Raw genomic sequence first — 26,692 nt, 5'->3', positions numbered from 1 at the left:
CAAACAGTTAACATATTCCTAGGCCTGGGCTGCTGGGGGATTTTATTATGCATCCATATTGTTATCCAGACACCTGCCTGCCTATCTCTGACAAAGCCTCTCCAGCCACACCAATGTCACACAATATGTGCTTGAGTTGCTGTATTTTAGACCCAGAAACCTGTTTATGTCCACCACAGCAGCCCTTTCTCTTTCTTCCTCCTCCTTAGAAGAATAAAATGCAAGAGGTCACAAGTGGTCACAAAGAAGAGGCATAGCTCAGTGGCAGAGCAGCTGCTTTGCATGCAGAAGGTCCCATGTTCAATCCCTGGCATGACATATCCAGGCAGGGCTGGGGCAGGATCCCTACCTGAAATTCTGAAGAGCCACTTCAACAAAACTGAGATTGAACAGGACCAATGGTCTGACTCAGTGTAATTCTTTGTGTGAGAATGTTGACACCCACATCAGGACCAAGATTTAATTGTGTTTCCAGGTAGCGACAGGTCTAGCTACTGGTTGCGATATTAAAGTGAAGACTGTTGTCTCTGTTAATAATGGATGCATCACAATGTAGCTTCCAGGCAGAAAGTTTTGTTGCCCCAGGACTACAGAAACCAGGGCACTTGTTCCTCTGGCTCATGAGAAAGGCCAAAAGGCTCCCAGGTACTTTGCTCCTGCCCCCAGGGCAAGAGAAGACCAGGCCAGCTGGGGACTATGGCTAAACTCTTCCCAGTCTACTTTAAGTAGGCTAGACCCTTTGTTTTCTTCTCCCTTTGGTTAAAACAATGGGGTGGTTTTTGAATTGTCACTGCCCTCTGTTGAAAATTGTGGTTTTTGTTTTATGGTTTTATGTGGAATCTTGGTAAGGTCTAGCTACAAAGTGCTTAATACTGTTGCTTTATGCTGCCATGTTTAAACATTTTTAGAAACTGGTTTTTATTTTTAAATGTTTTATGGCACTGGTTGTAACTGGCTTGGGAAAACCTCTTTTGTTTTGAAAAGCAGCATAAAATTCTCAAGCAGATAAAACAATGACTCTAAACGCAGCAGACAGCTAAGCCTCTTTTCTTCTCTCCACTTTGACCTGGCTGCACTTTCACGCTCCTCTCTCTCCTCTACCTTTTCCCTCCCCCTTTTTTCTGTCTCTTTGTTGTTGATGCTATTCTATTTTTTGGTCTGTAAGCTGGAAGACAGGGCTCACTTCTTCCTTTGAGTGTGTTATTGACTGATGTGAGCTGCTTTTGGAGACAGTTAACAGCAAAGCAGGTTTGAAATTCATGTTTCGTATCTGAGGAGAACTCAATACAGTGCAACTCGTCGTCTGTGTGCTGCTGTGGACTCAAGGCTATGAGCACAGCAAAGGCACAGGCCTGTGCAGTATGAATGACATGGCCACATGTGCACCCATACCCCACAATTGAGGAATATCTAGTCTTCTCAGTTGTCTGGTTGTGTAGTGCTTCCTTGCTCTGGCAAGTGAATGGAATGAGGTTTTCAAGTTTTACTGTTCTTTGTAGCTTGAGCAGGTAGTGGAAGTTAGAAAGGGAGGCCTCCTTTCTATTCCATGACTGCCAGCTACTGGTTCCAAGGAATTCAGTATTGTGCTTCGTACTGCTGCTCTTTTGTGCACATTAATAACACCCGCATTTTAAACCTCTCCTTGGGGGCTGTCACAGTCAGCTCCTGCTCTTTTACCTTTACCAGGGCACCCATGCTTTATTTCACCTGGGTCAAAGACCCAGTTTGTAACCCCCATGCGCATTTGCGTCGTCTTCTTCTTTGGTGATCACTCGTAGCTGAGTAAGATTGTCTTCCATAAACACAGTTTTAACAATGGGTCCGTAAGTGACTGTAGAGGCTAATTCTGGATCCACACGTCCTTCCACAGTGGGGACATTGGTTTCCAGGCGGGAGTTGATCACGGTGTGGATTTGCCAAGCGTGCCTTCCTCTTGGCACGTTTATCCCTTGCGTCCTGAGATCGAGTTTCTTCAAAGCCCATGACACCTTTGGTAAAGACTGTTCTCCAACTGGAGCGCTCGCAGGCCAGTGTTTCCCAGTTGTCAGTGTTTATACTACTGTACATTTTTAAAGATTTGCCTTGAGACAGTCTTTAAACCTCTTTTGTTGACCACCAGCATTATACTTTCCATTTTTAAGTTCGGAATAGAGTAGTTGCTTTGGAAGATGATCATCAGGCATCCGCACATGACCAGTCCAACGAAGTAGATGTTGAATAATCATTGCTTCAACACTGGAGATCTTTGCTTCTTCCAGTACACTGATATTAGTTCGCCTGTCTTCCCAAGTGATGTGTAAAAATTTTCGGAGACACCGTTGATGGAATCTTTCGAGGAGTTGGAAATGGCGTTTATAAGTAGTCCATGTTTCACAAACATATAGTGAGGTTGGTAGTACAATAGCTTTGTAAACAAGCATTTTGGTTTCCCTGCGAATGTCCCGGTCCTCAAACACTCTGCACTTCAATCGGGAGAAAGCTGCACTTGCAGAGCTCAGGCGATGCTGGATTGGCATCAATGTTGGCCCTTGTGGAAAGGTAACTGCCTAGGTAGGTAGAAGTGATCAACATTTTCCAATGTTACACCACTGAGTTGATTTGTGGCGCTGCAGAGGGGTTATTTTGTACTTGTTGTTGCAGCACTTTGGTTTTTTGGATGTTGAGTGATAGGCCAAGCTTTTCGTAAGCTTCTGCAAAGATATTTAGGATGGTTTGGAGGTCATCCTCTGAGCGTGCGCACACTACGTTGTGCATTTGCGTACACACACACACACACACACAGGCTAGGAGCCTCAATGGCACCCCTCTGGAGGCTTCACCTGTAGCAAAAACCCTGGCTAGCCTCCCCCCCCATAGCTTCGGCTCTGACTGGGGGGGGGGAACACAAGCCAAGGTCCCTGCCCCAAAGGGGTCACTGAAGCTGGTGTTCACCAAATGAGGAATCCAGTGCACCCCCACAGAAAAGGGGAGCTATGCAGTAAACGCAATGAACAAACACACCCCCGCCGACCCAAACACCTGGGAGAGGAGGGAGAGGACGAGGAGGTTGGCGCGGGGCGGGATTCTGCGCGGGGCCGGAGGAGGAGGACGGAGGGCCGCCCTCACGCGCGCCGTTGCCTAGCGAGGGCGAAGCGCCGCCGGAGCCTCCTCCTCCTCCTCTTCCCCGGCTGCGGCGCAAAATGGCGGCGGGAGGCGCCTCTTCCTCTTCGGCCCGGGTGGGTGAAGGAAGCGCCGGCCTGTCTGGACCCGCCAGGCGGGATGGGATGGGGACGCGGCCCGGCCCGGGCGTCGCGCGGGGCGGTGGGAGGTTTTCCCCCCGCCTGACTTTCCTCTCTGCTTCGCCCTCGGCAGGTGCCCCTCCGCCGGTCCTCCGCGGGTGCGGAGCAGAAGGCGAGGAGCTGCAGCGCCGCCAGCTTCCTGGCCAAGGAAGAGGAGTACAAGTAAGGGGCATCTCTCTCCCTGAGGGGGGTCCCTGCTGATGCTCGCCCCCCCGCCAAGACCGCAAGAAGGGCGCCCCCCGTTAAGTCCTTAAGGGCGTCCCCTTGATTCAAGACGCGTGTCTTTTTTTCCGTGAGACTCCAGCGAGTGGGCGGGGGGCGTATGGAGGCTGGCCAAGGATGCCCCCCACTCCCGCTCTGGCCACAAGACACTGCGATGGGTCTTTTTATTGGGGAGGGGGTGTCTGGTCCAAGAGACGGGTTTTGATGGCGACAGAGCATTTCCTCCCTTGCTCCCTTACTCCCAGGTAAGTGCCGCTTTCTGGGGCTCAGGCTTGAGTCCCTAATCCCAGTTGCGATATGAGAGAGGCGATTAGGCATTCACAGAAGCACCCTTGCCTTCCTCTACACCAGTGGTTCTCAAACTTTTTTTTCTTGGGGCATGATAATTTACTCAGGTCACACCGAATTTTTAATTGTTAAGAAATGCATTGGAAAACCGAAAGAAACAGCTCCCAGCAGTGCTTGGTTTTGAAAAGATATCTATCCATATTCTGCAAACAAACAAATTATTTTGCTACAATGCTATACTACACTGAAATGTTTGTCAAAAATGTTTTTATTAATTTCCCAATATTTCCCAATAAGGTAAATAAAGGTAAAGGACCCCTGGACGGTTAAGTTCAGTCAAAGGCGACTATGGGGTCTGGTTTCAGGCCGATATCAATTACAGTTCAAATGTTTCTTTGATGGTCCTTGAATCTTCGTCCCACACATGCCATCCTGTCTGCTCTAGACTAAGATACTATTGGCATCCACTCATCTCTGCACCACAGTGGCTGGTTCATAGTGTGCTCCAGCAGCCTTTTCTAGCTTGCTGACATCATAGAACTGTAGAGTTGGATGGGATCCCTGAGGATCATCTAGCCCAACCCTCTGCAATACAGGAATCTCAACTAGATCATACAAGTGGTCATCTAACCTCTGTTTCAAAACCTCCAAGGAAGGAAAGTCCACCACCTCTTATGGGAGTCTGTTCCACTGTTAAAGAGCTCTTCCTGTCAGAGTACAGTCAAACCTCAGTTCCCGAATGGCTCTGTTTTCAAATATTTCAGCTTCCGAACGCCAAAAACCCAGAAGTAAATGCTCTGGTTTTTGAACGTCTTTTGGAAGCTGAACATCCGACGCAGCTACCACTTGAGTGCAGGAAGCTCTTGCAACCAATCGGAAGCTGCGCCTCGGTTGTCGAACATTTTGAAGCCGAATGGGCTTCCAGAACGGATTACGTTCGACAACCAAGGTTTGACTGTACTGATGTTAAGTTATAATCTGCTTTCTTGTAACTTGAATCCATTGGCTCCAGATGCTTTGAGCTGCAACTCCCCATAGCCATATTGTAGTCTAATACGTAGTGGGTGGCACTGTGGTCTAAACCACTGAGCCTCTTGGGCTTGCTGATCAGAAGCTCAGCGGTTCGAATCTGTGCGACGGGGTGAGCTCCCCATTGCTCTTTCCCAGCTTCTGCCAACCTAGCAGTTCAAAAGCACACTAGTGCAAGTAGGTAAACAGGTACCACGGTGGTGGGAAGGTAAACAGCATTTTCATGTGCCCTGGCACTCGGCACGGTGTCCTGTGGCACCAGAAGCAATTTAGTCATGCTGGCCACATGACCCAGAATGCTGTCTGTAGACAAACACCAGCTCCCTTGGCCTGTAAACCGAGATGAGCATTGCATCCCATAGTCACCTTTGACTGGACTTAACCAGCCATGGGTCCTTTACATTTTAATCTTATACACTACGGTACTTCCAACATATATGGAGGGTGCCCAGGCATACTCGGTGGATGACTTCAGCAGAGCATTCACCTCCAGAGACCTTGACAGAGTTGCCCTTAAATGCCTTTTTAAAATTACTTTGCCTGTTTATTAATGATGTTTGCATGCTACCTACCCACACTTCTCTGAGTGGCTTTCAGTACACAAGTATAGAAACACAAAACCAAAAAATCAGAAGAAACAGATGCAAAAAGAAAACTCAGCACAAGCCCAAAGTTCAAACACAGATTTTAAAACTAATGGTACCAGACTACATTAGCAGTGGTTGGATGGCTATCTCTCATGGGTGCTTTAGCTGACATTCCTGCACTGCAGGGGGTTGGACTAGAAGACCCTAGGGGTACCTTCCATCTCTACAGTTCTATGATTCCGTGTTCCTAGCAAAGTGTGTGCTTCCTTTGTGCACTGCAGCCATCAGCCGGCAAGTTTTTCTTGGGAGTCTGTCCCGGGAAGGCAGACTCCTTGCAGCACCATTTTAGTGGTCTTGCTTTCTAAAAGATACGCGAGTTAAACACAGTTTTCAATTACTGTTTTAGGCGTGTAAATGCAGAATTGGAGGCCAAGACAGCAGAATTGGTGCGTCAGGCTGAAGAAGTCATGGTGAGTACCCAGGGTCAGACCTGCGTAGCTACAATACTGTTGACCACGGTATTTTCTTAGACTATCTCCATGAGTTGGGAGTACCATTTTATGGCAGTTTGATTCCTACTTATGGGGTTGGTTCTAGCAATTAGTACTCAGTGATTGCGCTTTGGGCCCCTTTTAGTTCCACCTGCAGGGGGTTTTGTCCTCAGTGCTAAAAAGGTAAAGGTAAAGGGAAGCCTAACCATTAGGTCCAGTCGCGGACAACTCTGGGGTTGCGGCGCTCATCTCGCTTTATTAGCCGAGGGAGCCGGCGTACAGCTTCCGGGTCATGTGACCAGTATAACTAAGCCGCTTCTGGCGAACCAGAGCAGCACACGGAAACGCTGTTTACCTTCCCGCCGGAGCAGTATCTATTTATCTACTTGCACTACGTGCTTTCAAACTGCTAGGTTGGCAGGAGCTGGGACCGAGCAACGGGAGCTCACCCCGTCGTGGGGATTTGAACGACCGACCTTCTGATCGGCAAGCCCTAGGCTCCGTGGTTTAGACCACAGCGCCACCTGCATCCCGAGATGCTGACAATACCCAGCTCTATTTGTGGCATCTGAATCAACAGAAGCCACACATGTCCTAAACACGTGGACTGGATGAAAGCTGTGACTGAATGCTGACAAGATGGAGATCTTTAACGCCTTCCCTTACTTCAACTAGGAAGCAAACCATGGAGTGTCTGGCTTTGCATTGCATGTGAACGAGCACTCGTGGTTTGTTTCTTCCTAGACAAAAATAGAAGCCGAAACCAAGGTTTGTTCTTGATTTACTGCTCATGGATCATTTAGAAAAACAAACAATGGACAACCAGTCTGTGTGTCCAGTCACTCCATGTTTTATTTCCTAGCTTCAGTCAAGACAAAGCAAAGATGGCACATGTGAGCATCATTACAGTAACATTCTTTTTGTACACAGTACACTAAAGTTTGTTTCAGACTATGACATACATGGTTTGAATATTTAAAAAACATGTACTGTACTTCACATTGCCTATCTCTAAAAGTGGCCTGATTGCAAGTACTTAGCCACAACAATGGGGTGGTCTTTGCATGTGGGGATTCTCTCTTTTGTTGACTCAGTCTATAGAGATTAGGACTTCTCTAGCCACCTTCCTCCTCTGTATGGATTGGTGGGTGCTGGCTTCTTGCTTCTTGCTTCTGCTTCTTTTACAAGACAGTAGGTGAGGCTTAGGGAGATACCATTAGCCCACTTGTTGCTCACACTGGTTTTATATAGCACTAGGCATACTAATGCCTTCCCCTCCCCCAACCCTGCCAGTTTGGGCTGCAGTGACCTGACTTTGTCCCTGCATTGTGGCTGGACAGGGTTTACTCCCCTGAATGGCAAAAACATTCACTTTGAGAAGGACTGATTTCACCTGCCCTTGTATGGAAAGAAAAAATTAGCTTTAAAGGTAAAGGTACCCCTGATCATTAGGTCCAGTTGTGGATGACTCTGGGGTTGCGGCACTCATCTCACTTTACTGACCGAGGGAGCCGGCATTTGTCCGCAGACAGCTTCCGGGCCATATGGCCAGCATGACTAAGTCGCTCTTCTGACAAACCAGAGCAGCACACAGAAACGCCGTTTACCTTCCCGCTGGAGCGGTCCCTATTTATCTATTTGCACTTGATGTGCTTTCAAACTGCTAGGTTGGCAGGAGCTGGGACCAAACAACAGGCGCTCACCCCGTCAAGGGGATTCAAACCACAGACTTTCCAATCGGCAATCCTGGCAATCTTTTTAGCATCTATAAAGTAGAGTGGGTTGGGCTAACTGGTAATTAAAGTTATCTTCTTATTCTAAATTCTTCTCACTAAAGTTGTGACATAGAATTATCTCAGTAATGGAAAACAAAGCTTTGGGAACTCTGGGGAATTTTAAAAAGTAGTCTGTGACACAGTATGGTGGTGAGGTAGTTATTGCTCATTTCTGCACATCTCTTAATCATCACAACCAGCATAATTAAGTGTTTATGATGGCTGTTAATTAGATGCAGTATATACAGTATTTGACTATAATACAAAATCTTTCCTTATTGAAGAGAGATCAACAAGAAATGTTGTCCAGGCCAATCTCTACACAGGTTGAATTGTTTGACAAGGAGACCAAACACCAGAGGTAAGCTCTTCCTAAAACTTATCTGCTGAAGGCCTTCAGTGCCAGAGAGAGGTTTGAGAGAAAGAGAGAGAATAGTTTTTTTATTTGCAAAATTCAGGGCTGTGAGATAATGTAATGGTGGCCATAGTTTAGTGGGAAAGTCCACACTTGGCATGCATGGGGTCCCAGGTTCAGGGTCCAGCTGCTTCTCCCATTAAAAGGCTCTTGGGTGGTTGTGCTTACCTGGGAAATAGTTCTTTCTGAGTCCTTCGAGTGCCCTGGTCTGCCAAAGCAGACAGTACAAGGGATAGCACTCCACAGCTGTGCTGCTGGGACCTCCTCCTTGACCTGTTCTCTTCCACCTACAACCCACCTCCAATTTCATAAGACCTTTTGTAAGGCCTTGTGCAAGTGATGCAGGTCTTGTAAGGGCCTCTCAAGTCTTGCATTCCCATGTTGCAAAACAATCATATGTCTCTTCTTCCTGGAAACATTGAGGCACCTGTTGACCCCAGGCTTTTGTGCTGCATAGTTCCCCACTAAGGCTGCCAACCTCTGTACAGTTACATGACAGCAAGCCATAAACCCCCTGGGACTGACCTGTATAAGCTCACATTGCACGTCTCTCATCAAAGGCTGTTACTATACTTATTTTTTCTTTATTATTTAAGTTAGATTTCTATACCGCCCTTCATCCAAAGATCACAGGGCAGTTCACAACATAAAAATACAAAGGGAGAGCAAATAATACACAACAAAAATTCCCCAAAACCAATAAACCCCCCTTCCACAAACACACTTAAAAGGCCATAGATTAATCAGCCAAAGGCCTACTTATAAATGTTTTTGCTTGGCACATAAAGATATGTAATGAAGTTGTCAGGTGAGCCTCCCAGGGGAGAGCGTTCCACAAGCTGGAAGTCACTGCAGAAAAGGCCTGTTCTCTTGTTGCCACTCTCTGGACCTTTTGTGGGGCCTCAGGTGATGATTGCGGGGTGTAATATGCTCAAATATCGTCCCAGTGAGCAACCTGGCCACAGAATTCTGCAACAGCTGAAGTTTCTGAACCATCTTCAGAAGCAGTCCTAAATATAACACATGGTAGTAATCTAATCTAGAGGTTATCAGAGCATAAACAACAGAACGTGGGGTATTCCTAGTCAGATAAGGGTGCAGCTGAGCCACCAGCCCAAGCTGATAGAAGCCACTCTGTGCCACCAAGGCCACCTGAGCCTCAAGCAACTGCAGTGAATCGAGTACCCCCAAGTGATGTACTTGCTCCTTCAGAGGGAGTGTAACCCCATCAAGAGCAGGCAACCTCCCATCCATCCGCTCTAGGGAACTGCCAACAAACAATGCCTCAGTCTTATCTGGGACAAGCCAAACAGTGGCAACTCTTGAGAAACAATCAAGTGGAGGAAATGCTGAGTATTGCTCTCTCCTTCCTATGGTGCATCTTTGTCAGTTCTGTACGGCTGCAAAATGTGGGAGGTAGAATTATAAACTAGCTTTGTTGCTGATGAAGCAGCAGAGGATAAAGTTTAAATGGTGAGGTTGAGATTGAAGGGCATGTCATTTAGATTTTGAAGATGGTTGATCTCTGGCATATTAGAGGGTTAGGACTGTCTCTTGATTATTGCTGCTGGCTAAATCAGTGAAATTGCATGAATTTGCATATGAATAAATTGTCCTGGAGAAATAAGGCCTCTGTTTGATGCATGTGTATATCACATATGTATGTTTTTATTAAATAATCAATAAAACCTAATTTTTAAAATATATCGGATGACATTGTAACATAAGAGGGTACAATTTTAACTATTCTCACGAATGTGTGAGTTATTTCAGGCTCAAAGAGACCTTAACACTGTCCAAAAAAGTAACAATTGTTTTTGTAAAAAAATTACTTCAAAATCAATTTATTTTATAACCGCAAAAAACACCCTCCTTATTTTTAAAACATAACAAGTACATGGTTAGCCCACTCTAGTATAATACGCGTGCTAGTTGTGGTTTGCACACTATGGCTTCTCGAACCTACTGGGAATAAAATGACTAAAATTAACTTTGAATGGTTGGTGACCCTTTTCTGCTGCACTTAAACCCATTTTTATACCTTATTTTGAAAGAGACCACAATTAGCTTTATTTTGATACCAAAATAAGTCTGGTTGAAAAGTAAGTGAAACAGAGGTTTTTTTCTACACCGACGCAGAAATTGCATTAGCCTAAATTGCGCAAAAATCGAAATTTTCAAAAAATTCTCCTGCGCCCATTTTTGGACCAATAAATCTTAAAATATTATTTTGAACTTCTTTTTTTTTTTTTGAAGAAAATCTGAGTCGTGAGAGCACGGCTGAGTATTAAAATCAGGTGATTTGGTGGGGAATGACCCCCTTTGTGTCTAAGGGAGGTGGGACACCTCTTCCGAACAAGTGCCACACTTCCTTCAATACTTTAAAGAGGTATCTACACAAGCAACTCCCCATTTATGCAGGAGTTGCGTTCCAGCATCCCGCATGCACAAATGAAAATTCTATAAGTGGGGAGCGAGCACCCTTTAAATGCCCTCTCTGCTGCTCCAATCCAGATAAAAAAATACTGCATCCAAAATATCCACAACTGGAATTGAAGTTTTGGGGCCAGCTGGAGGGTGGAGGACGTGTGGAAAACTGCAGCTGAGGTGCGCTGTAGCACTAAACAAAGCCCCACTGCACCTCCGATCTCTTCCACCCTCACTGAAGTCCTGCTGGGGCTCCGGGAAGGATCTCCTTTCAAGCCAAAAGGATTCTCCAGCTTTTTCCCTCCATTGCCTGATATGAATTAAATAATTTACTTATTTTCCAGGGCCACACGTATACATGATCAAATGCAAGTGTGTGCTTGTACTTAGTTTTTAGTAGTATACAAATTCATTTAAATTTAATCAGTTAGAAGCAAGGTTATCGTTAGGGCTGGGCAATGTATTCATTCATTGCCCAAAATCGGTTTTGAAACCATCACAGGAATGATTTCACAAATTTAGGCCAGGCCATACCATGAATGCCAGCAGGTTTCGCCAGGGTTTCACACACAGCCTCACCAGTCCTCAGCTCTCCTCACGGAGCCCCGCAAGGCCACCCGAGGCCCACTCCCTCCCTTCTTCACTGCAGCCCAGCTGCCCCCTAAGATACTGGAGTGGGGCTTGGGGGTGACAGCCATGCCTGCATCTATTCGCTCACCTACCTGCCGCTTTCCTGCCAACACTTCTCCAGCCACGCAAGCAGGCTGCTTCCTCCCTCCCTTCCACCTCGCTCTGGGTGCTGGCTGTGTCCTGAGAGTCCCTGTGGTGAGAGCATGCGGGGAGCAGCAGCAGCAGCAGCAGCAGCAGCAGTGCTGGCTCCCCTTCCCTGCCTCTGGGTCTGGGCTTCATGGTCAGTTGGTGGCAGTGATCAGCACAGATGGGAGCTGCACCATGTTGGAGGAATGAAGCAGCTCCTGGGAGTTACCCTTGATGTGAGTGGGATCTGGGAGCAGCCCAAGGCTGGTTCCAGGGAGAGGCTATGATGCGGAGGTCAGCCATGCCCCAGGGCTCCTTGTTTACATGGGCACCCCAGCTGATGTGCTCTGTCTGGGGCAGCGCTGCCCATTTGGCCTCACTATGAAGTGGCAGAGGCAGCACAGTGCCCAGTGTTCCTGATCATCTGCGTGACTGGCCATGGAGGGCTGGCTGGCTACCAAGCCAGTTCAAACCACTTTGAAGTCCTCCCTCCTCATGTTTTCTATCCTGCCCTTTTCTGGCCATTGTGGCACCCCTTGTTCTTCACATCAAGACTTCTTTCTTTATCATTTTAGGTGAATTTGCACTCTTTCTCATAATTCTGCCCCCAGTTGTATTTAGGTGAGCTGCAGACCAGTGTGTATTGTGCTGTCAAGCCCTTTCCAGGGATATTAAGAAACCAATGGGAAGGCACTCAGTCTGTGGATGGCATGAGAGACCCCCACCCACAAGCAAGACTTGCAGGGCAGCTTGTTGGGCATCAGTACTCTCTAGGAAGAAAGTACTGCAGCTAAACTGGCCCTTCGTCAGCTGGCAAATCAGATTACACCACTTTTGTTCCACAGTCACATACATACCTTTCAAACAGTGCAGCAGTTACACAGTGTGTTTCTAGCTTACACACCCCACAGCTATTATTATGTTTCCCATTGTAAATACTCCAGTTCATACAAGTTTGTGAACTTCTGCTTGCATGAGTGCTTGGCACCACCTAGGGAAGCTGCAAACCCAAGGGCTGCCCACTCCTGACACTCTCTCCTTCCCTGCCAAGATTATAATCTAATGTTTAGTTTTCTTTTCTTCTTGCCTCTGTATAGGTGTGTTGGGCTTTTCTGTTTCTGCCAAATCAGCTTTTCTGAAGGCAGGCAGTGATCCTTGCCTGTGACCAACAAGAGTCACTATATTCTGGAAGTACAATCTTTTTCTTTTTCGGGGGTGGGGGAGGGCTGGTTTCCTTCCTCTCCCCCCTTTCCCCACCTCCCCTGCTTGCTTGCTTGCTTGCTTCTTCCTCCCTCTTCTTCCAAAGTGCTGCCACTCTTCCCTACTTGAATGTGCTTGAATGGCCTTTAGTTCACGGGACATTTTATGTAGGGGGACTTCGTTTTATACATCTTGCCCCTAAATCTGGAAACTGTTCCCTTTAAGATGCATTATCATTATTCTTCCCCTTCTGGCCAATTCCAGGAAACTGAGCCAGAAGCTTCCTGCAAAAGGTAGTTGGGGCTTCTATCAAAGGGCCGAGAACTGTCAGTTCAGGGAGGGGCTCACAGCCGTGTGCTGCTCCTCCCACTTCAGTGCCAGCATGATCAACTGGCTAGGCTAGCCATGTCTGGGGACAAGCAGGGTGCTACTGGTTTGCGGCTTCTAGTTTTGAGCTTCTGTGTGGAATGTGCCAACCTTTCATAGCCATATTAGGGCTGGCTGCATGGCCACTGGCTGTGCAGCACCCTGTCTGTCCTCAATGCTTGGAGTGCTTTGGGACTTAGCTTCCTGTGCTGGGGTGGGGGGTGACTTATGCCAACACACCCAGAATCTTTAAAATTTACCTCTAAGTAAATTTGCATGTGCCCATGCTAGGATCTGGGCATATCGGGATTTTATAATAATCGCCAGGGCATTTGGCTACTTTCTGAAGATTTGAGCTCAGCTCTCCTTTCCCTTCACCCCAAGCCAGATGGCTGCATCTGATCTCTTGGATCAGTCAAATTCAAAGTTACGGAGAGATCGCTGTTCCATTATGGCCAGAGAAGGGGATACACTTTTAACAGTCTAAGCTGGTTGCCCAGTAGACTTTGCTGTGGATTTTCTCTGGGTTGTTTTTATATGAACTTACTGCCTGGAAGAAAAATCTTGACCCTTAACCATGGTGCTTGCTGCTCCCTTGCTTCATAAAAAAACTAGACCACACAAGAGAGTTGCCAGAGTTTTGTACAGTATTGCCCTTTCCTTTGGACCCAGAACCATCCAAGGATATTTCCAAGGGCCACCTTCATTTTGTTAACTGGGCATTATGTCCATATCCAGGCTGCATTTCACAGTCTTCCTTCATGGCTGGGTGGCAGACACACAGCACTGGCTGAACAAAGTCTGGAAGTAGCCTGTGTCTTTACAGTCCTATAGTTTCAAGTATTCTTCCAACTAATTTCAAAAGTGTAGGATTGCTGAAGGACCGAGCAGCACAGCTTTCAGAAATCAAGAGGAGTCAGCTACACAGTGGACTCCTGGGGATCTCTGTGCCTGGGACTTGAAGAAGATTGGCTTGGGGTTGCAGGGGAAGATGGGAAGGCCCAGGATGGTGGGGGACAGTTTCCCTAGTCTCACCACCCCTGACATTCTCTCCAGGCCTTCACATTACTAAATTGAGGCAGGACGCAAATCAGTCTAAAAATGTCACCCCTGTGCCCTGGTTTGGTGAGCATTGCCTTCGGTTTTATCAAGTGCAAGATTGAGCAGCAGGCAAATGCCACAGCTTCCCCCTTCATTACCCTTCTTTCTTAGCAGCCAATACAGAGAGGGCTTGGATATCCTACAGGAAGGCTTTCCCCCCCAGGCTTTTCCCTCTTGGATGCTTTGATTCTTCCCATGTCCATGAGGATGTGGCCATATGGTGCCAGCTTCAGAATCTCTGGGTATCTCCAGTGGGACAGACCACAGTCCTCTGCCAGTGCTGCTCATGCCACCCACCTCACAGGAAGGAGTTCTTTACTGAAGCTGTTTCTATGAAGCCAAAACATTTTGAAAAGTGAGTGATGTGTTTTGCATCATTGATCTTCCCTTCTACAATTTTGGTTCAAAAACGTTAAAAATACATAATTTATTTTGTTCTTCAAAATAAGCTAATTGCTGCAATTTCCTTTTTCTCTCCAGAGATCAGTGGTCTCCTGAATTGCCAACTGCACTTAATAAGGTACTGAAATTGGGGGCGGAGGTGATCCTCTCAAAGCAGGAGGAGAAGGTAACATTTGCTGTGTGTCTTCAATAGCAGTGGAGGCACAGAGAATCCATTCAGTGAGTCAGAGAATAAGGTGGAACAGCACCTGCCTCTCTTTGGATCACGGTTAGACTGAAACAGGACAGTTGACTGGATGACAACTGTTCATATTGGCTCTTATTTATCTACACCCAAGGCAGATCTTCTGTGTAAGGAAATTGTTCAAGGCCTTCATATTTTATACTCTTTTAAAAAAAAACTTCGGGAATGGACACTTATATATGAACCTCTTCAGTCAGAGCACATACATTCACAAAACATTGTTACTTAAATTTAGCGCATTGATCTATAACCTGATCTGAAGATATGTTTTGCGGATACAAAAATTGTTTATTATACCACTTACCTTAATGGTACCACAGTGAGCGTAATTCCCACGGAATCCAGTGATGCTTGCGCCAAGGTGCGTTTGCGTAGGGCTTGTAGCCTTACATTGCCGAGTCAGCTTGCATGGGCTTGTAAGGATCAGGTGCATCCTTGCCCAAAAGGAGTAGTGGAGAGTTGATGTGTGAGCCCGTGGGAGGAAATGAAAGAGCTTCTGGATAGGCCAGAGGTCTGTGGCCACAGGGTGTTTGTTTTTTGTTTGTTTGTGTTTGTGTGTGATCCAGAAGCAAGAGGTGCATTAAAAAAAGATAGTCTAAATTTCCCATGTTCCTTGTGGCCCTCTAGCGGTGGATGATTATTAGTTCTGTCTTTTGTCTCCAGTCTGCCAGGGCCCAGCTCTGCACAGCTGCTCTTATACAAAAGAGGAACGGTTGTGCCCTCCTTTCCAGGTCCTTTAATATGGACAAACAAGATAAAGCTTGCAAACAGGATGGGGATACAATGATCAATAGGGGACACACAGTAATCAGTGCAGTATTTAACCACTTAAAATTAATCTGAGTGCCATAGCACGAGTGTCACAGCAACCTAGGGAGAGAAGCTGAGCTGAGAGATGTTGACTAGTGCAACTAGTGAACTTTGTGCAAGGCTGGGGATTGGGGATTTGACTCTGCTTCACATGTAGTTAGAATAAACTGTTGTACAAAACCTGTGACTCCTTGGAGAAGAAAAATGCCACTGTTGGAGGCAGAATACTTCTCAATATAAGTTGATGGCAATCTCAAGCTAGGAGAGTGCCTGCTGTTGTGCTCAGATCCTGCTCAGGGGCCTCCCTCAAGCCCACCTGGTTGGCCGCTGGATGCTGGACTAGGTGGGCCACTGGCCTGAGCCAGCAGAGCTCTTATTGTGTCCTTATGTCTAAGACCATAATATGCTTTAGGTAGCTACGAGTTTTTGTTTTGTGAATTTTCCTTAGCAACCAAACAAGAAGAAACCTAGCTCTGCGTCTACATTTCGGACTAGGCCACAATCTGGAAAGACGGGGAAAGGAACTCTGTCAAGGTACAGCAGCAGCTGCTGAATAGCACCCAGCTTATCTTAGGCATTTTTCGAGCAGCAACTGGTATTATCTTCTAACTATGCCTGGTAATAGTAACTATGTGATCGTAATTAAAAGTAAAGAGGCTAAACCTGTTTTTGCCTGTGTAGCAATGACGGAGGCTAATAGCAAGATGAACTGTTTAAAACAATCAACAAACTACAGAAAGCCTCTAACAGCATTCTGCTTTCTGAAGAAGGGCAGCTTAAAAAACTGGCCTCACCGCAACAGCTAACAATCCCATGTCACATTAGTGATGTTCTATTTCACTGGGATTATTGGTCCTGTTGACATTTCAGGACCGGGTCTGGAGAAATTCCTCCTTTTCTAGAAAGGTGAAATAGCCCTTTATCAGTTTATTTGTTTTCTAGAAAGGTGAAATAACCCCTTATCAGCTTATTTGTTTTTGCCAATTGCTGCTTACATTCTAGTCCCTTTTTCTGTTGTTTGCTCTTAAAATGCTTAGAAATGCTGTGTTTTGGCCTTGTCTCCAGCACAAAACTAAGACCACGTGACATTCCAAGTGCCGCAGATGTTGCAGTCCCAGACTTCTCTCTTGCTAAGACAATTGGGAAAATTGAAGGGCAACTTGAAGAAGGAAACTATCCTGATCTAGAGGACGATCTTATCCCCAGTGCAGGAAGTGAAATTGGAGCAGGTGGGTCTGGTTTTTACTGTCCTTTCCTTACTGCTAAAAGGGAGTTGGATTTCTCTTCCAACTGACCTGTTTATATGATCTTTAAATTTTAAGGCCTCACATAGACAGGCTTTCTAACACATGCCTACTTTTTGAATTGGCAGTGTTTCATCTAGTTCCTAGAATGAGGGAGAAAGTATCAGTCACATGAGGAAACGGAGGTGTCTTTCAGTGTCTCAGAGTTTATTGCCCACCTGTGCTATCCTCATTGCTGCCATAGCTGCATCTCCTTTCTGCCTGCTTGGCAACAGCAGATCACCACACTTGGCAAGTCACCTGGGGTGGGAAATTGTTTTAGGTGTCCCTCCCTGCAAGGAATCCTTCCTAAGGTCGTCCCAGGGGAAGGCTAGTAACATTGCACTTTTTAATTCTGTGCACTCCCTTCAGACACTAGGGACCCCCAGTCCAGGGAATTGAACGGCTTGTTTCATGGAATGTCTTTGGAGCTATGAAGGATGTTCTAGAATTGTCAGTCTTCAGAACTTTTATATCATTGTACCATTAGCATAAGTTCTAGTTACAGGTAGGTAGCCGTGTTGGTCTGACGTAGTTGAAACAAAATAAAAAAATTCCTTCCAGTAGCACCTTAGAGACCAACTGAGTTTGTCATTGGTATGAGCTTTCGTGTGCATGCACACTTCTTCAGATACATTAGCATAACCGTGTGGTTAAAAGCTATTCAGATGTTTTGAGGCTCTTTTCTGTCAGGTCTAAAATGGCACAACAGTACAGAACATTAAATGTAATTATTGCAAATCTGCAGAGGCCCAAATCCGGTTCCTAAAGGCAAAGCTTCGTGTTATGCAGGAGGAGCTGGATGCCATGGGACTAGAATGCAGTAAGAAGGTAAGAACAGGTAGACTTTCTGTTCCTACATCATAATATGTCGCAGCAACATCCTTGTATGAGGGGCTATATTGTTGGCTCACAATTGTTGCTAGCACCTAAATGTTACTCAGTGCGAGATTAAAGGTCTTTTCACATACTCACCAGCCAGGGATCTGAAGTATATGCTTGTACATGGCCAAGCCTGTTCCTATAGCCAAGCCAGGGCTCTGGTCCACACTCCCACTCCCTCAGCCAGTAACCTTCTGCAGGCAGCAAGACCTGTACTCTTCACCCGCAAGCAGAAATGCTACACAACAAACAATCCTCCTGATGGAGTCATCAAACAAATACTTTTCTCCAAAGCACTCTTCGGAAGAGCTGGGTGGGAAATGAACCTAAGAGGTAGAAGAACTGAGACCTTGCTGGTGGTGCTGAAATCGGTGGTAGGTGCTTCTTTTTGCCCAGAGCTCCCTGGCCATGCTGCTGCCCAGAAGCTTCCAGCACCTGCTGGACTTGCAGAATTTTAGAGTTTAAAAGGACCCCAAGGGTCATCCAGTCCAAACCCCTGAAAGGCATAAATCTCAACTATGAATCAGAACGAAGGGGTAGTGGTCAGTGTGCTTTATCAGATTTGGCAGCTTCTCTGCCACATTGTTAATCTTTGCACCTGGAAGACAACACACCTCCCATGACATCCTGTTTCCTCCACACACTACTGCCTCTGTCCCCCTCAGTAGGGAGTCACCTATCATCACCACCACACGTCTCTTCCTCATCTGTGCCTTCCAAAGCCTCCTTGGTGTGTTCAAAGGTTTGCAAGTGCTACTTTGCACATAATTCCATTTGTAGAGGCAAAGGAATCCCAATTTATTCTTTCTGGTAAGTTCAGTCACATTTTCTGAGCATCTTATTGAGGTGTGCATGCTAAATGAAAGGATGCAGCTTTTTCAATCTGCCTTCCTCAAATTAAACTTCCAAGAAAATGCAGTTATTGAGTGGCCCCTTAACTTCCTCTATAAGAGCAGAAGAAAAGGCTGCTGATCAGGCCCATGGCCCATCTAGTTCAGCATCCTCTTCTCACAGTGGCCAACCAGATGCTTCGAAGGGAAGCCCAGCAGCAACTGGCATTTGAGGCGTCAGACCTCCCAATGTTGGAGGCAGACCATGGTCACCATGGCTAGTAACAATAACTTTATCTTCCATTAATTTGTCTAATCCTCTTTTAAAGCTCTCCAAGTTGGTGGCCATCACTTGGGCTGGACAATATATCGTCAAAAACCAGTTTGAAATCCATATTATGATAGCGGTTTCATAATTTTTGACCTGGCAATTATCACGAATCGTGATGTGTGTGTGCTATGGAAAAATCACAATGTGGGGAAAACCGTGAAGCCAGCCCAATGCCTCTACATAACTCCATCCTTATTTCAGACATCATGGTGTATCAATACATTGTGATGTTTAGCTGATGACATACCATGGTGTTGAAATCCGGATATCACCCAGCCCTAGCCATCACTACTTGTGAGAGCAAATTGCATATTTAAACTCAGTTCAGTAAGTTAATTCTTGGTCTTCAGGATGAAGAGAACCAGAATTTAAGCAGCTCCCTAAAAGAGGCTGAAGAAGAGCGTGGGAGGCTGCAGCGAACAGCCAGTGTACAGCAATCTCAAATAGAAAAGTATAAAATGCTGTCAGAAGAAGCAAACAGAAAAAGTGAAGGACTGCAGCAGAAGTCCTCTGCACTAGAAAAGGTAACAAGATCCCCATTTCAGCCTCATTACATGGCAATATGTCACTGGACTGCCACCCTCAGTTTAATTCCCATCTTGCAGAAAAGTACAGGGAGAGAGAAAGCAGACATTTCATTGCTCCCAAGGCAGGAGCCAATGCAATCCAGAGACCAGGGCAAAGGGTGTTTTTTCTTGCATTGGCTTGGCTCCTGTGATCAGATAAATTAAATTTGGATATATTATTAGGGAAATTGTTTCTGTTTTATTTTCTCTCTATAGGGGCGTTTTCTCCATGTAGGGAGAAGAACAGCGCTGTACTTCAGCGCCCTTTTCACTCTCCTGCTTCTAGCAGCCAGGGCGGACAACGGTCACTTATATATTTCCCACAGTGCTGTGCTGAAAGTATGTTAAATTATGAAAAAACACCTAAAGATAGCTGTAGAATGATATAATGCACACAAAGCCAGCATCAGCATGGAAAGGATGCCACAATAAGAAAGCAACAGCATTGATCTTGGCAGAACAGAGAGGCCTCCTCCCCCTGTCTTCTGAAAGTCAACAAGGTGGTGGCTTGGCAGGAGCACCTCCAAAGAGAGCTGCTCCTCCCTGGTTGCAGGAATTTGCTGCAATGGACTTCTTGGAAAGCATCTGCCTAGTCTGCTGAGTCCTGTCCCCTGGCAAGTCCTTCCTCTAGTCTCCAGTGCTGCTGCCCTCTGAGCTAAACAGGCACATGAAAATCCAGCACCTGCCACCTCCAGAACCTTAAGTGCATGTTGCTGTAAATCTTCATCCTGTTTTCTGTTTTGACACTGTAAAAGGAACTGGAGAATGTGAAGCGAGCCCAAAAGCATGCTTCAGCCAGCCAGAGTACAATGGAGGTTCGCTTCAACAGAGCTCTTGAAGAAGCAGAGAAATATAAAATGGAACTGAATAAACTGAAGCAAAGTAACAAGGTAGGCTTTGTTTTAGCTTAGAAAACAGGAAAAACAAGCAGATCTAGACGATGTCCAAGTTTAAGTTTACCCTGCAATAGCCCCCTGTAACTTCCTTAGCTGTCTAGATCTTAGAGCAGATTGTCCCATTTTATTTTCACAACAACCCTGTCAGGTAGGTTAAACTGAAAGTTACCAAGTGAACAAGGCTGCCATACTTTTTTTAAAAAATCAATACAAGGCTAGACTTGTAGCCAGAGGTTTCACGCAGAGGAAAGGACTGCATTATACTGAGGTGTTTGCTCCTACCTCTCGGAGTGAGACTCTTCGCATGCTCTTAGCGCATGCGGCTCAAATTTTTTTTGAGGCACACAATTTTGACATAGACGTAGCTTACCTGAACTCAGACTTAGAGGAGGAGTTGTACATGTTACCTCCACCAGGGTTTGAGGGTAAGGAAAAAGGTCAGGTGTGGAAGCTACACAAGTCAATCTATGGTTTAAAACAATCAGCCAGGAATTGGAATTTGTGTCTAAACGAAGCGTTGGAAAACGGGTTTCATAAAGAGTCAAGCTGACAGTTGTTTGTATCTCAAAGGTTCAGATGAGAAACAACAGCTAGTTCTAATTTTTGTTGATGACATTGTGTATGCTAGTAAAAGTCAGAAACAGGTGCAGGAATTTGCACAGGAACTTGGCAAACAGTTTAAACTCAAGAATCTAGGGCCGGTGAAAGTTTACCTAGGAGTTCAAGTTGATAGAACTGAGGATGGAAGTTTCCTACTCAGTCAGAAAAACAAAGTTGAAAAGTTACTAGAAAAATTCAAGATGGCTGAATGCACGGGTGTCAGAACTCCCATGGAAACAAATTTTATTAAAGACAGTCAGTTTAGAGAGATGACTATGTTTGAAAACACTGAGGTATTTCATTTTTTTTAAAAAAAAATAATTTTATTGGTTTTTATACGAAAAAAGACAAACATAACATACAATGTAAACTCTGTCCCTTCAGTTTCCCTCCACCCACAAGACCACTTCTGCCACCAGTAGTACCCATGAGCGTTGGGAACCAAAGGGGTCCATTTTTGGCTGGGTTTGACCTCCCCCCTCCTTCCTCCCCCCTCATCCCCTCCCTGCCACTGAGAGGACAGGGATGGAGGTTCTCTGAGGCTTGGTTTCCCCCCAGCTGATTCTTCAGCATAACAATCCAATTTAACAAAAAACAACAACAAAAAGACAATAAAAAAGAAAAAGGAAAAAGAAAAGAAGAAAAAAGAAAAAGAAAAAAAAGAATTATAAATTCCCAAATCTTAATTTCTTAACATTGTAATTGTGACTTCCTCAAATCTCTTCCTCCTGGTTTTCCTAACTTCTCAAATTAATTGTGGCGGGTTTTCTACTCTAATTCAAAATCTTATTCTTACAGTATTAACTTAATCCTCCTCCTTCTTCGTGCCGGCCTCCCACGAGCCCTCTTCTGCCACAAGAGAGGCTCGCGGGGCCCAGCACTTCAAAGGTTCCATTTTTTGTGTCTGGGTTTCCCTCTACCCCCTCCCCTCCCCCCAGGGCACCCCCTGCCACTGGGTGCCACCAAGTAAAGAGAGAGAGACAGGCAGCTCTCTACTCAAACACCTATCTAAACACAAACTTATTCATATTAATCCAGAAATTCTTTCCTCGGCCCTTCTTCTAACTCCCTCCAGAAAGGTCAATTTTTACAACACTCTCCTTCCCCCCTCCCAATATCTTTTCCCCCAATTGGATCAGCATTCCTTAAACACGCCAAGATGTCAGAAACCGTCATTCAAAAACCAAAAAGCCTTTAAACTAAAATTCTCACCCCACCCCAGTTCTTTCCCCCATGCAACTCCAGACCCCTATTCCCCCCTCCCCCTGCCTTTCCTCTCCCTCAATGACATAACTCCCCATTTCAGTCCCTCCAGGTTCCTTCTTTCCATTAATCTTCATTTCAATTTGCTTCTCCTTGTCACTCTGTTCTTCTTTTTCGAATCCTTGTTTTACCTCATCCACAAAATGTTTTTATGGTCCAGATCACCTTCTCCTTTAACATCAAATTGTTGCTCCTCATACTCAGTCTCAGAGTCAAAATTATCAGAGTCAAAATTGTCCAAATCCTGATCTTGAACCTCATTTTCTAATAGTGATCCATTAGGATGTTGTCGTTCCTTGTAAATGTCCTCCCATATTTGTAGATAGTTCAGCACAGCCAGCTGGAAGGCTTGAGAATACTTTGTTTTCATAGTTCTCCTAACCGCAGACAGGCAGAAGATAGAGGGCAAAGGGTGCTGGAAAATTCCTTGCTTTTACACGGTCGGCTCCATCTTGGCTGATCTTCTCTTTTGTCTTTAACTCCATCAAAAATCCAGTCCCAGTTCCAAATTTTTACTTCCACAGCAACGCAATAAAATTCCTTAGTCTTTTAGCAACTTGGCAGCTTTTGACAGCTTTTGACAGCTGTCAAAATACTTTCCCCTTATTGATGCTAAACCTCAAGGGGTGCCAGACTCGGGAGCTGAGAAGGGTTGAAAAAGTCTTTCTTTCTCTCGGGTTCACAATCCAAAAACTTTTTTCCTTTTTCGGCTTGAGGATATTTAATACGCCTCCCAATTTAGCCAATAGGAAGAGATCGACTTCCGTTTTTTTTAAAAAAAATCTCTCCTATTTTCGAGATTTTTTTTTTAAAGTCCAAATGTAGATTCATTTACTTTATATAGGTCTCTTTTTTTTTTTTGGAAGAATCCGCCGCTTGCTGGGTGAAGACTCGGAGCTTCGCCTCTCGGAGGTAAAATGGATCCCAAAATGGCTCCCGCGACTCCACTCCGCTGGCTCTCGATCGCTCTACTGAGCTCTCGGGCAGCGGAGGATTCGCGGAACGGAGCAGCTGCTGGGTCTTGAGTCACCGGGACGCTCTTCCCGGTGCTTTTGTGGGGAGTCCGCTCGCTCTGCGGACTTCCCCCCCCCCTCCGAGAGGTCAGGGACTTCGGAACGCGAAGTCCCTGCGTCCTCCTTCCTCAGCGCGACGGACCGGAAGCGACACACTGAGGTATTTCAGTTCAGTCAGCTCTGGGAAGTCTGTTATATCTTTCCCAGTGGAGCAGGCCTGACATAGCTTATGTTACCAATTTGCTTAGCAGAGGCTTCAAAGCCTAGTAAGGTTGCCTGGAATGGAATCAAAAGAGTACTCAGGTGCTTGCAGGCTACCAAAGATGTATGTCTCAAATTGTCAGCCAAAGGTGAAGCACAACTAACGTGTTGGTCTGACAGTGGTTGAGCTAATCTGCGGGACAGGAAATCTGTGTCTGGAATGGTAGTAAAATTTGGAGGGTCACTGGTTGGGTGGAAATCCTGTAAGCAGAATCTTATTGCTCTTTCCTCTACTGAAGCTGAATTTGGAGCTTTGTCTGAAGTCTGTAGAGAGCTCAAATTCTATAAATGTTTGGTACAGGAGATCTGTGGGGATTGTTGCTTGCCCATCATGGTTTGGGAAGACAATCAACCATGTCTAAAGTTGGCAGAGTCCAGACAGTTCAAGTGTAGAGCCAAATATTTAGACATTCGTTTCCAGAATGTTTGTCAGAGTGTCCAGACAGGATTAGTAAAATTGAAGTATCGTCCCAGTCAGGAGAATCTAGCTGATGGATTTACCAAACCATTGAGTTTCCAGAAGCATGGGGAATTCTGTGATGGTTTGGGTTTGGGGTGAGTTGTGTAACTTACTGCCAACCCAGTGATCCAGAGCGAGAGGGGGTGTGAAGAATTTCAGAGCTTAAGGAGTTAATGGCTCTGCTATGACACTCTGGCCACTGGGTGGGGCTGTTCACTTATGGGAATCTTTCTTTGTGTGTGAGCTTCTTCTGCTTTCATTTTCAAGCCATTATTATTTTATGAATAAATGTTAAGTTTGGAAGAAACTGTGCCAGCGTTTTATTGCTGAGAGCTTTACACAGAAGGGCTGCAAACCTCTATGTTTAAAAGCTGCACAGAAAGGAGAAACTCTGCTACGTTTCATGAGCCAGCAAACAGGCGCCATTTTGCAGGTTTCAGTTTTAAATATTTATTAAAAACTTTCACATTATAGATGCCTGGATGTTGTTATGGTGTGCCTGGAATACACACCTCACTGTGACTAACTGGCCTCCTTTGCTTTGGAAAGAGGTTCACCACCTGAATCACGTGCAGTGCCTTTCTTGAGGCGGTACACCAGTGCCACCTATGCCTCATCCTGCACTACACCTTTGCCTGCCACTTCCCGCAGTGACAGGCTCAGCCTCCTGGAGGCGCTTTGGCATGACCCTTAAAGGTGTGAGTGGGGTTGGGAGGAAGCAGGTGGGTGGGTGGGTGGGCAGCAGTGGCATGGGGTGCAAGCAGGCAAACGGTGGTGGGATAGGAGGGGGTGGGGGGCATGGTGCACCGTGGCACCTTTTTTACTAGAAATAAAGCACTGGTCCTATGACTGAACCTTCCCTTTCGCAATAACATGCTCTGGATTCTACAAGAACATCCCAAAGGATTCTGCTCATAGCTGCTTATAAAGGCATAACACACTATATCCTTCCTCTCCCACTAGGATTTAGTCAACCAGGAACATAAAAAGCTTGAAGAACTGAAAATTGAGAACAAGAGGCTGGAGAAACAAAAGAGAGAGCTGATGACAGGATTCAAGAAACAATTAAAGTTAATTGATATATTGAAGAGACAAAAGGCAAGTTATCCTGTGCTGTTGGCAATTTTCACTGAATTAAAGTTAGGGCCGTGGCACTTTTTTGAATTTATTTGATTGGGTGGGGAGATAGCGGAGGCAATGGCAAAATATGAAATGGGGGCTACAAATTCCAAGGAGGATAAGATCATTTTCAGAACTATGATGTGGTACAACTTTGGATTACACAATTGAGTCAACATAAACTAGAATTATGGGCTGCTTTGGGACTAGGACATGAGACTTGCATTGAACCAGTCCAGAAAAAGGCAAGGAGGACACCCATCTCTTCCCTTCCCAGGTATCAGTATTAGAAACTGGGCCAACTCCAGAGACACTGCGATCTACTTTCAAATTTAAAATCTGGCGGTGATCTACCCCCATTTTGGGGGGGGTTCAGCTCAAAATTGTTGAGCTTTTTTTTAGGGAGGGGAAAAGCACACTATTGGGGGAAGGAACAGAGGCAGCCACTAACCTTCCAATCGTTTCAAAACTCAGGCTTCCCTTCTGCAACAATAGAGGCCAGTGCAGGGAGAGGGGCAGGGGCCGGGAAGGGACTGGTGATGGACCGCGATCTACCAAAGCCTCACCGGGATCGACCAATAGATTGCGATCGATGTGTTGGACATCCCTGGTCTACTACATTGAGAGAGTTAAGAATGGCTCTGTTTGAACAAATACAATTTCTTTTTCATTGTGTCTTACTAGACAGGGGGGGGGGCAGTCGTAGTATTAGCAAGGGCAGCAGTTAACCATGGAGCACATTTGGACGCAAAGAGAGATCTGCTATTAGAATCTATCGGAAAAAACCTTCCCAAATCAACAAGGAATACATGGGAAGGAGCAGAGCAGCATATAAGAAAATTCTTAAGAACGAAAAGGCAAGATTTGTGAGAAGCAAATGGCAAGACCTAGGGTTGGCAGTGGCTGAGCAAAGAGGAGTAGTTTTGGTTTTTGGTGTCTCGGGGCATGAAAGAATCAAGATCAACACTAGACGCCACCATAGCAGCACAACGCTGGGTGGATTACTACGCTGATCTCTTTGGAGAACAGACAGAGCAATCATTTGATGCCGAGGTGACCAGTATCTGTCATAGTAAGTAGTAGATGGATGTAAAGGTGCAGGTGGCCAGTTTTATAATTTATATAATATAAATTCAGCATAAATGGGCTCCCCACACCATGCTTGGAAGAAACTCATGTAAGAGTTTCTTCTGTTATGTAAAACAGAAGGATAAGTGCTTGCTTCAGTTTCCTTCTCACCTGCACTTTGACTTTACAAATATTAAAATAGGGAATAAGATAAATTTTGTCAGAGTTAAATTTTACATAAAAGTTTCATGTAACTATTAATGAATTGTTTTTTCCCCTTTCCGTAGATGCACATTGAATCTGCAAAGATGCTTTCTTTCACTGAAGAAGAGTTTATGAAAGCCCTGGAATGGGGAAATTCTTAATGTTCAACACTATACATGGACGGAAACACAATTAACATTCAGCACTATGGTGGCTCAAAAGCAAATCCATTGAAGTTTTCTCAAACACTGGAATGTGTTAATTTTAGTGTAGTATCAGCTCCTGTTTGGTCTCTCCTCCCCACTGTTATTGCCAGCTGCCATTTCGTTCATCTTTCTCCATATGTAATTGTACTGACGACTGCTGTTGTCTTCCAGGTTACCAAGGCTAGCTTGGGGAGCTTCACATATTCCACTGACACTAAAGACTCCCTTAAGTTTATGAATTACTTCATCAGTAGCTTAGTAAAGCCATTTTGTTTATCACAATAAAGTTGTTATTTTCCAAGTTTCCTGTCCATCATTA

At 45.4% G+C, this 26,692-nt stretch overlaps 1 protein-coding gene across 4 annotated transcripts; it reads left to right on the top strand.

Moving 5' to 3' along the window:
• Positions 1-3,156: 3,156 nt before the first annotated feature.
• TEX9 (testis expressed 9) lies at positions 3,157-26,674 on the top strand. Of its 4 annotated transcripts, none has more exons than XM_035130597.3 (12): positions 3,157-3,215; positions 3,352-3,440; positions 5,811-5,874; positions 7,955-8,031; positions 14,416-14,455; positions 15,840-15,925; positions 16,457-16,620; positions 17,423-17,505; positions 19,068-19,241; positions 20,039-20,173; positions 24,740-24,874; positions 26,251-26,674. In XM_035130597.3, exons 1-12 carry the CDS (start codon positions 3,180-3,182, stop codon positions 26,326-26,328), a joined length of 1,161 nt encoding a protein of 386 aa, XP_034986488.3. In that variant the 5' UTR covers positions 3,157-3,179; the 3' UTR covers positions 26,329-26,674. The 4 variants fall into 4 exon arrangements, with proteins under 4 accessions (XP_034986488.3, XP_060138346.2, XP_088513324.1 ...); XM_060282363.2 differs by having other exon boundaries at positions 14,416-14,503; XM_088657198.1 differs by having other exon boundaries at positions 3,352-3,745.
• The last annotated feature ends 18 nt before the right edge of the window (positions 26,675-26,692 follow it).

This window comes from Zootoca vivipara, chromosome 13, assembly GCF_965207765.1.
Source record: "Zootoca vivipara chromosome 13, rZooViv2.hap1.1, whole genome shotgun sequence".
Lineage (NCBI taxonomy): Eukaryota > Metazoa > Chordata > Lepidosauria > Squamata > Lacertidae > Zootoca > Zootoca vivipara.
The sequence above is the reverse complement of the archived record's forward strand: the minus strand, read 5'-3'. Positions and strand labels throughout refer to the sequence as shown.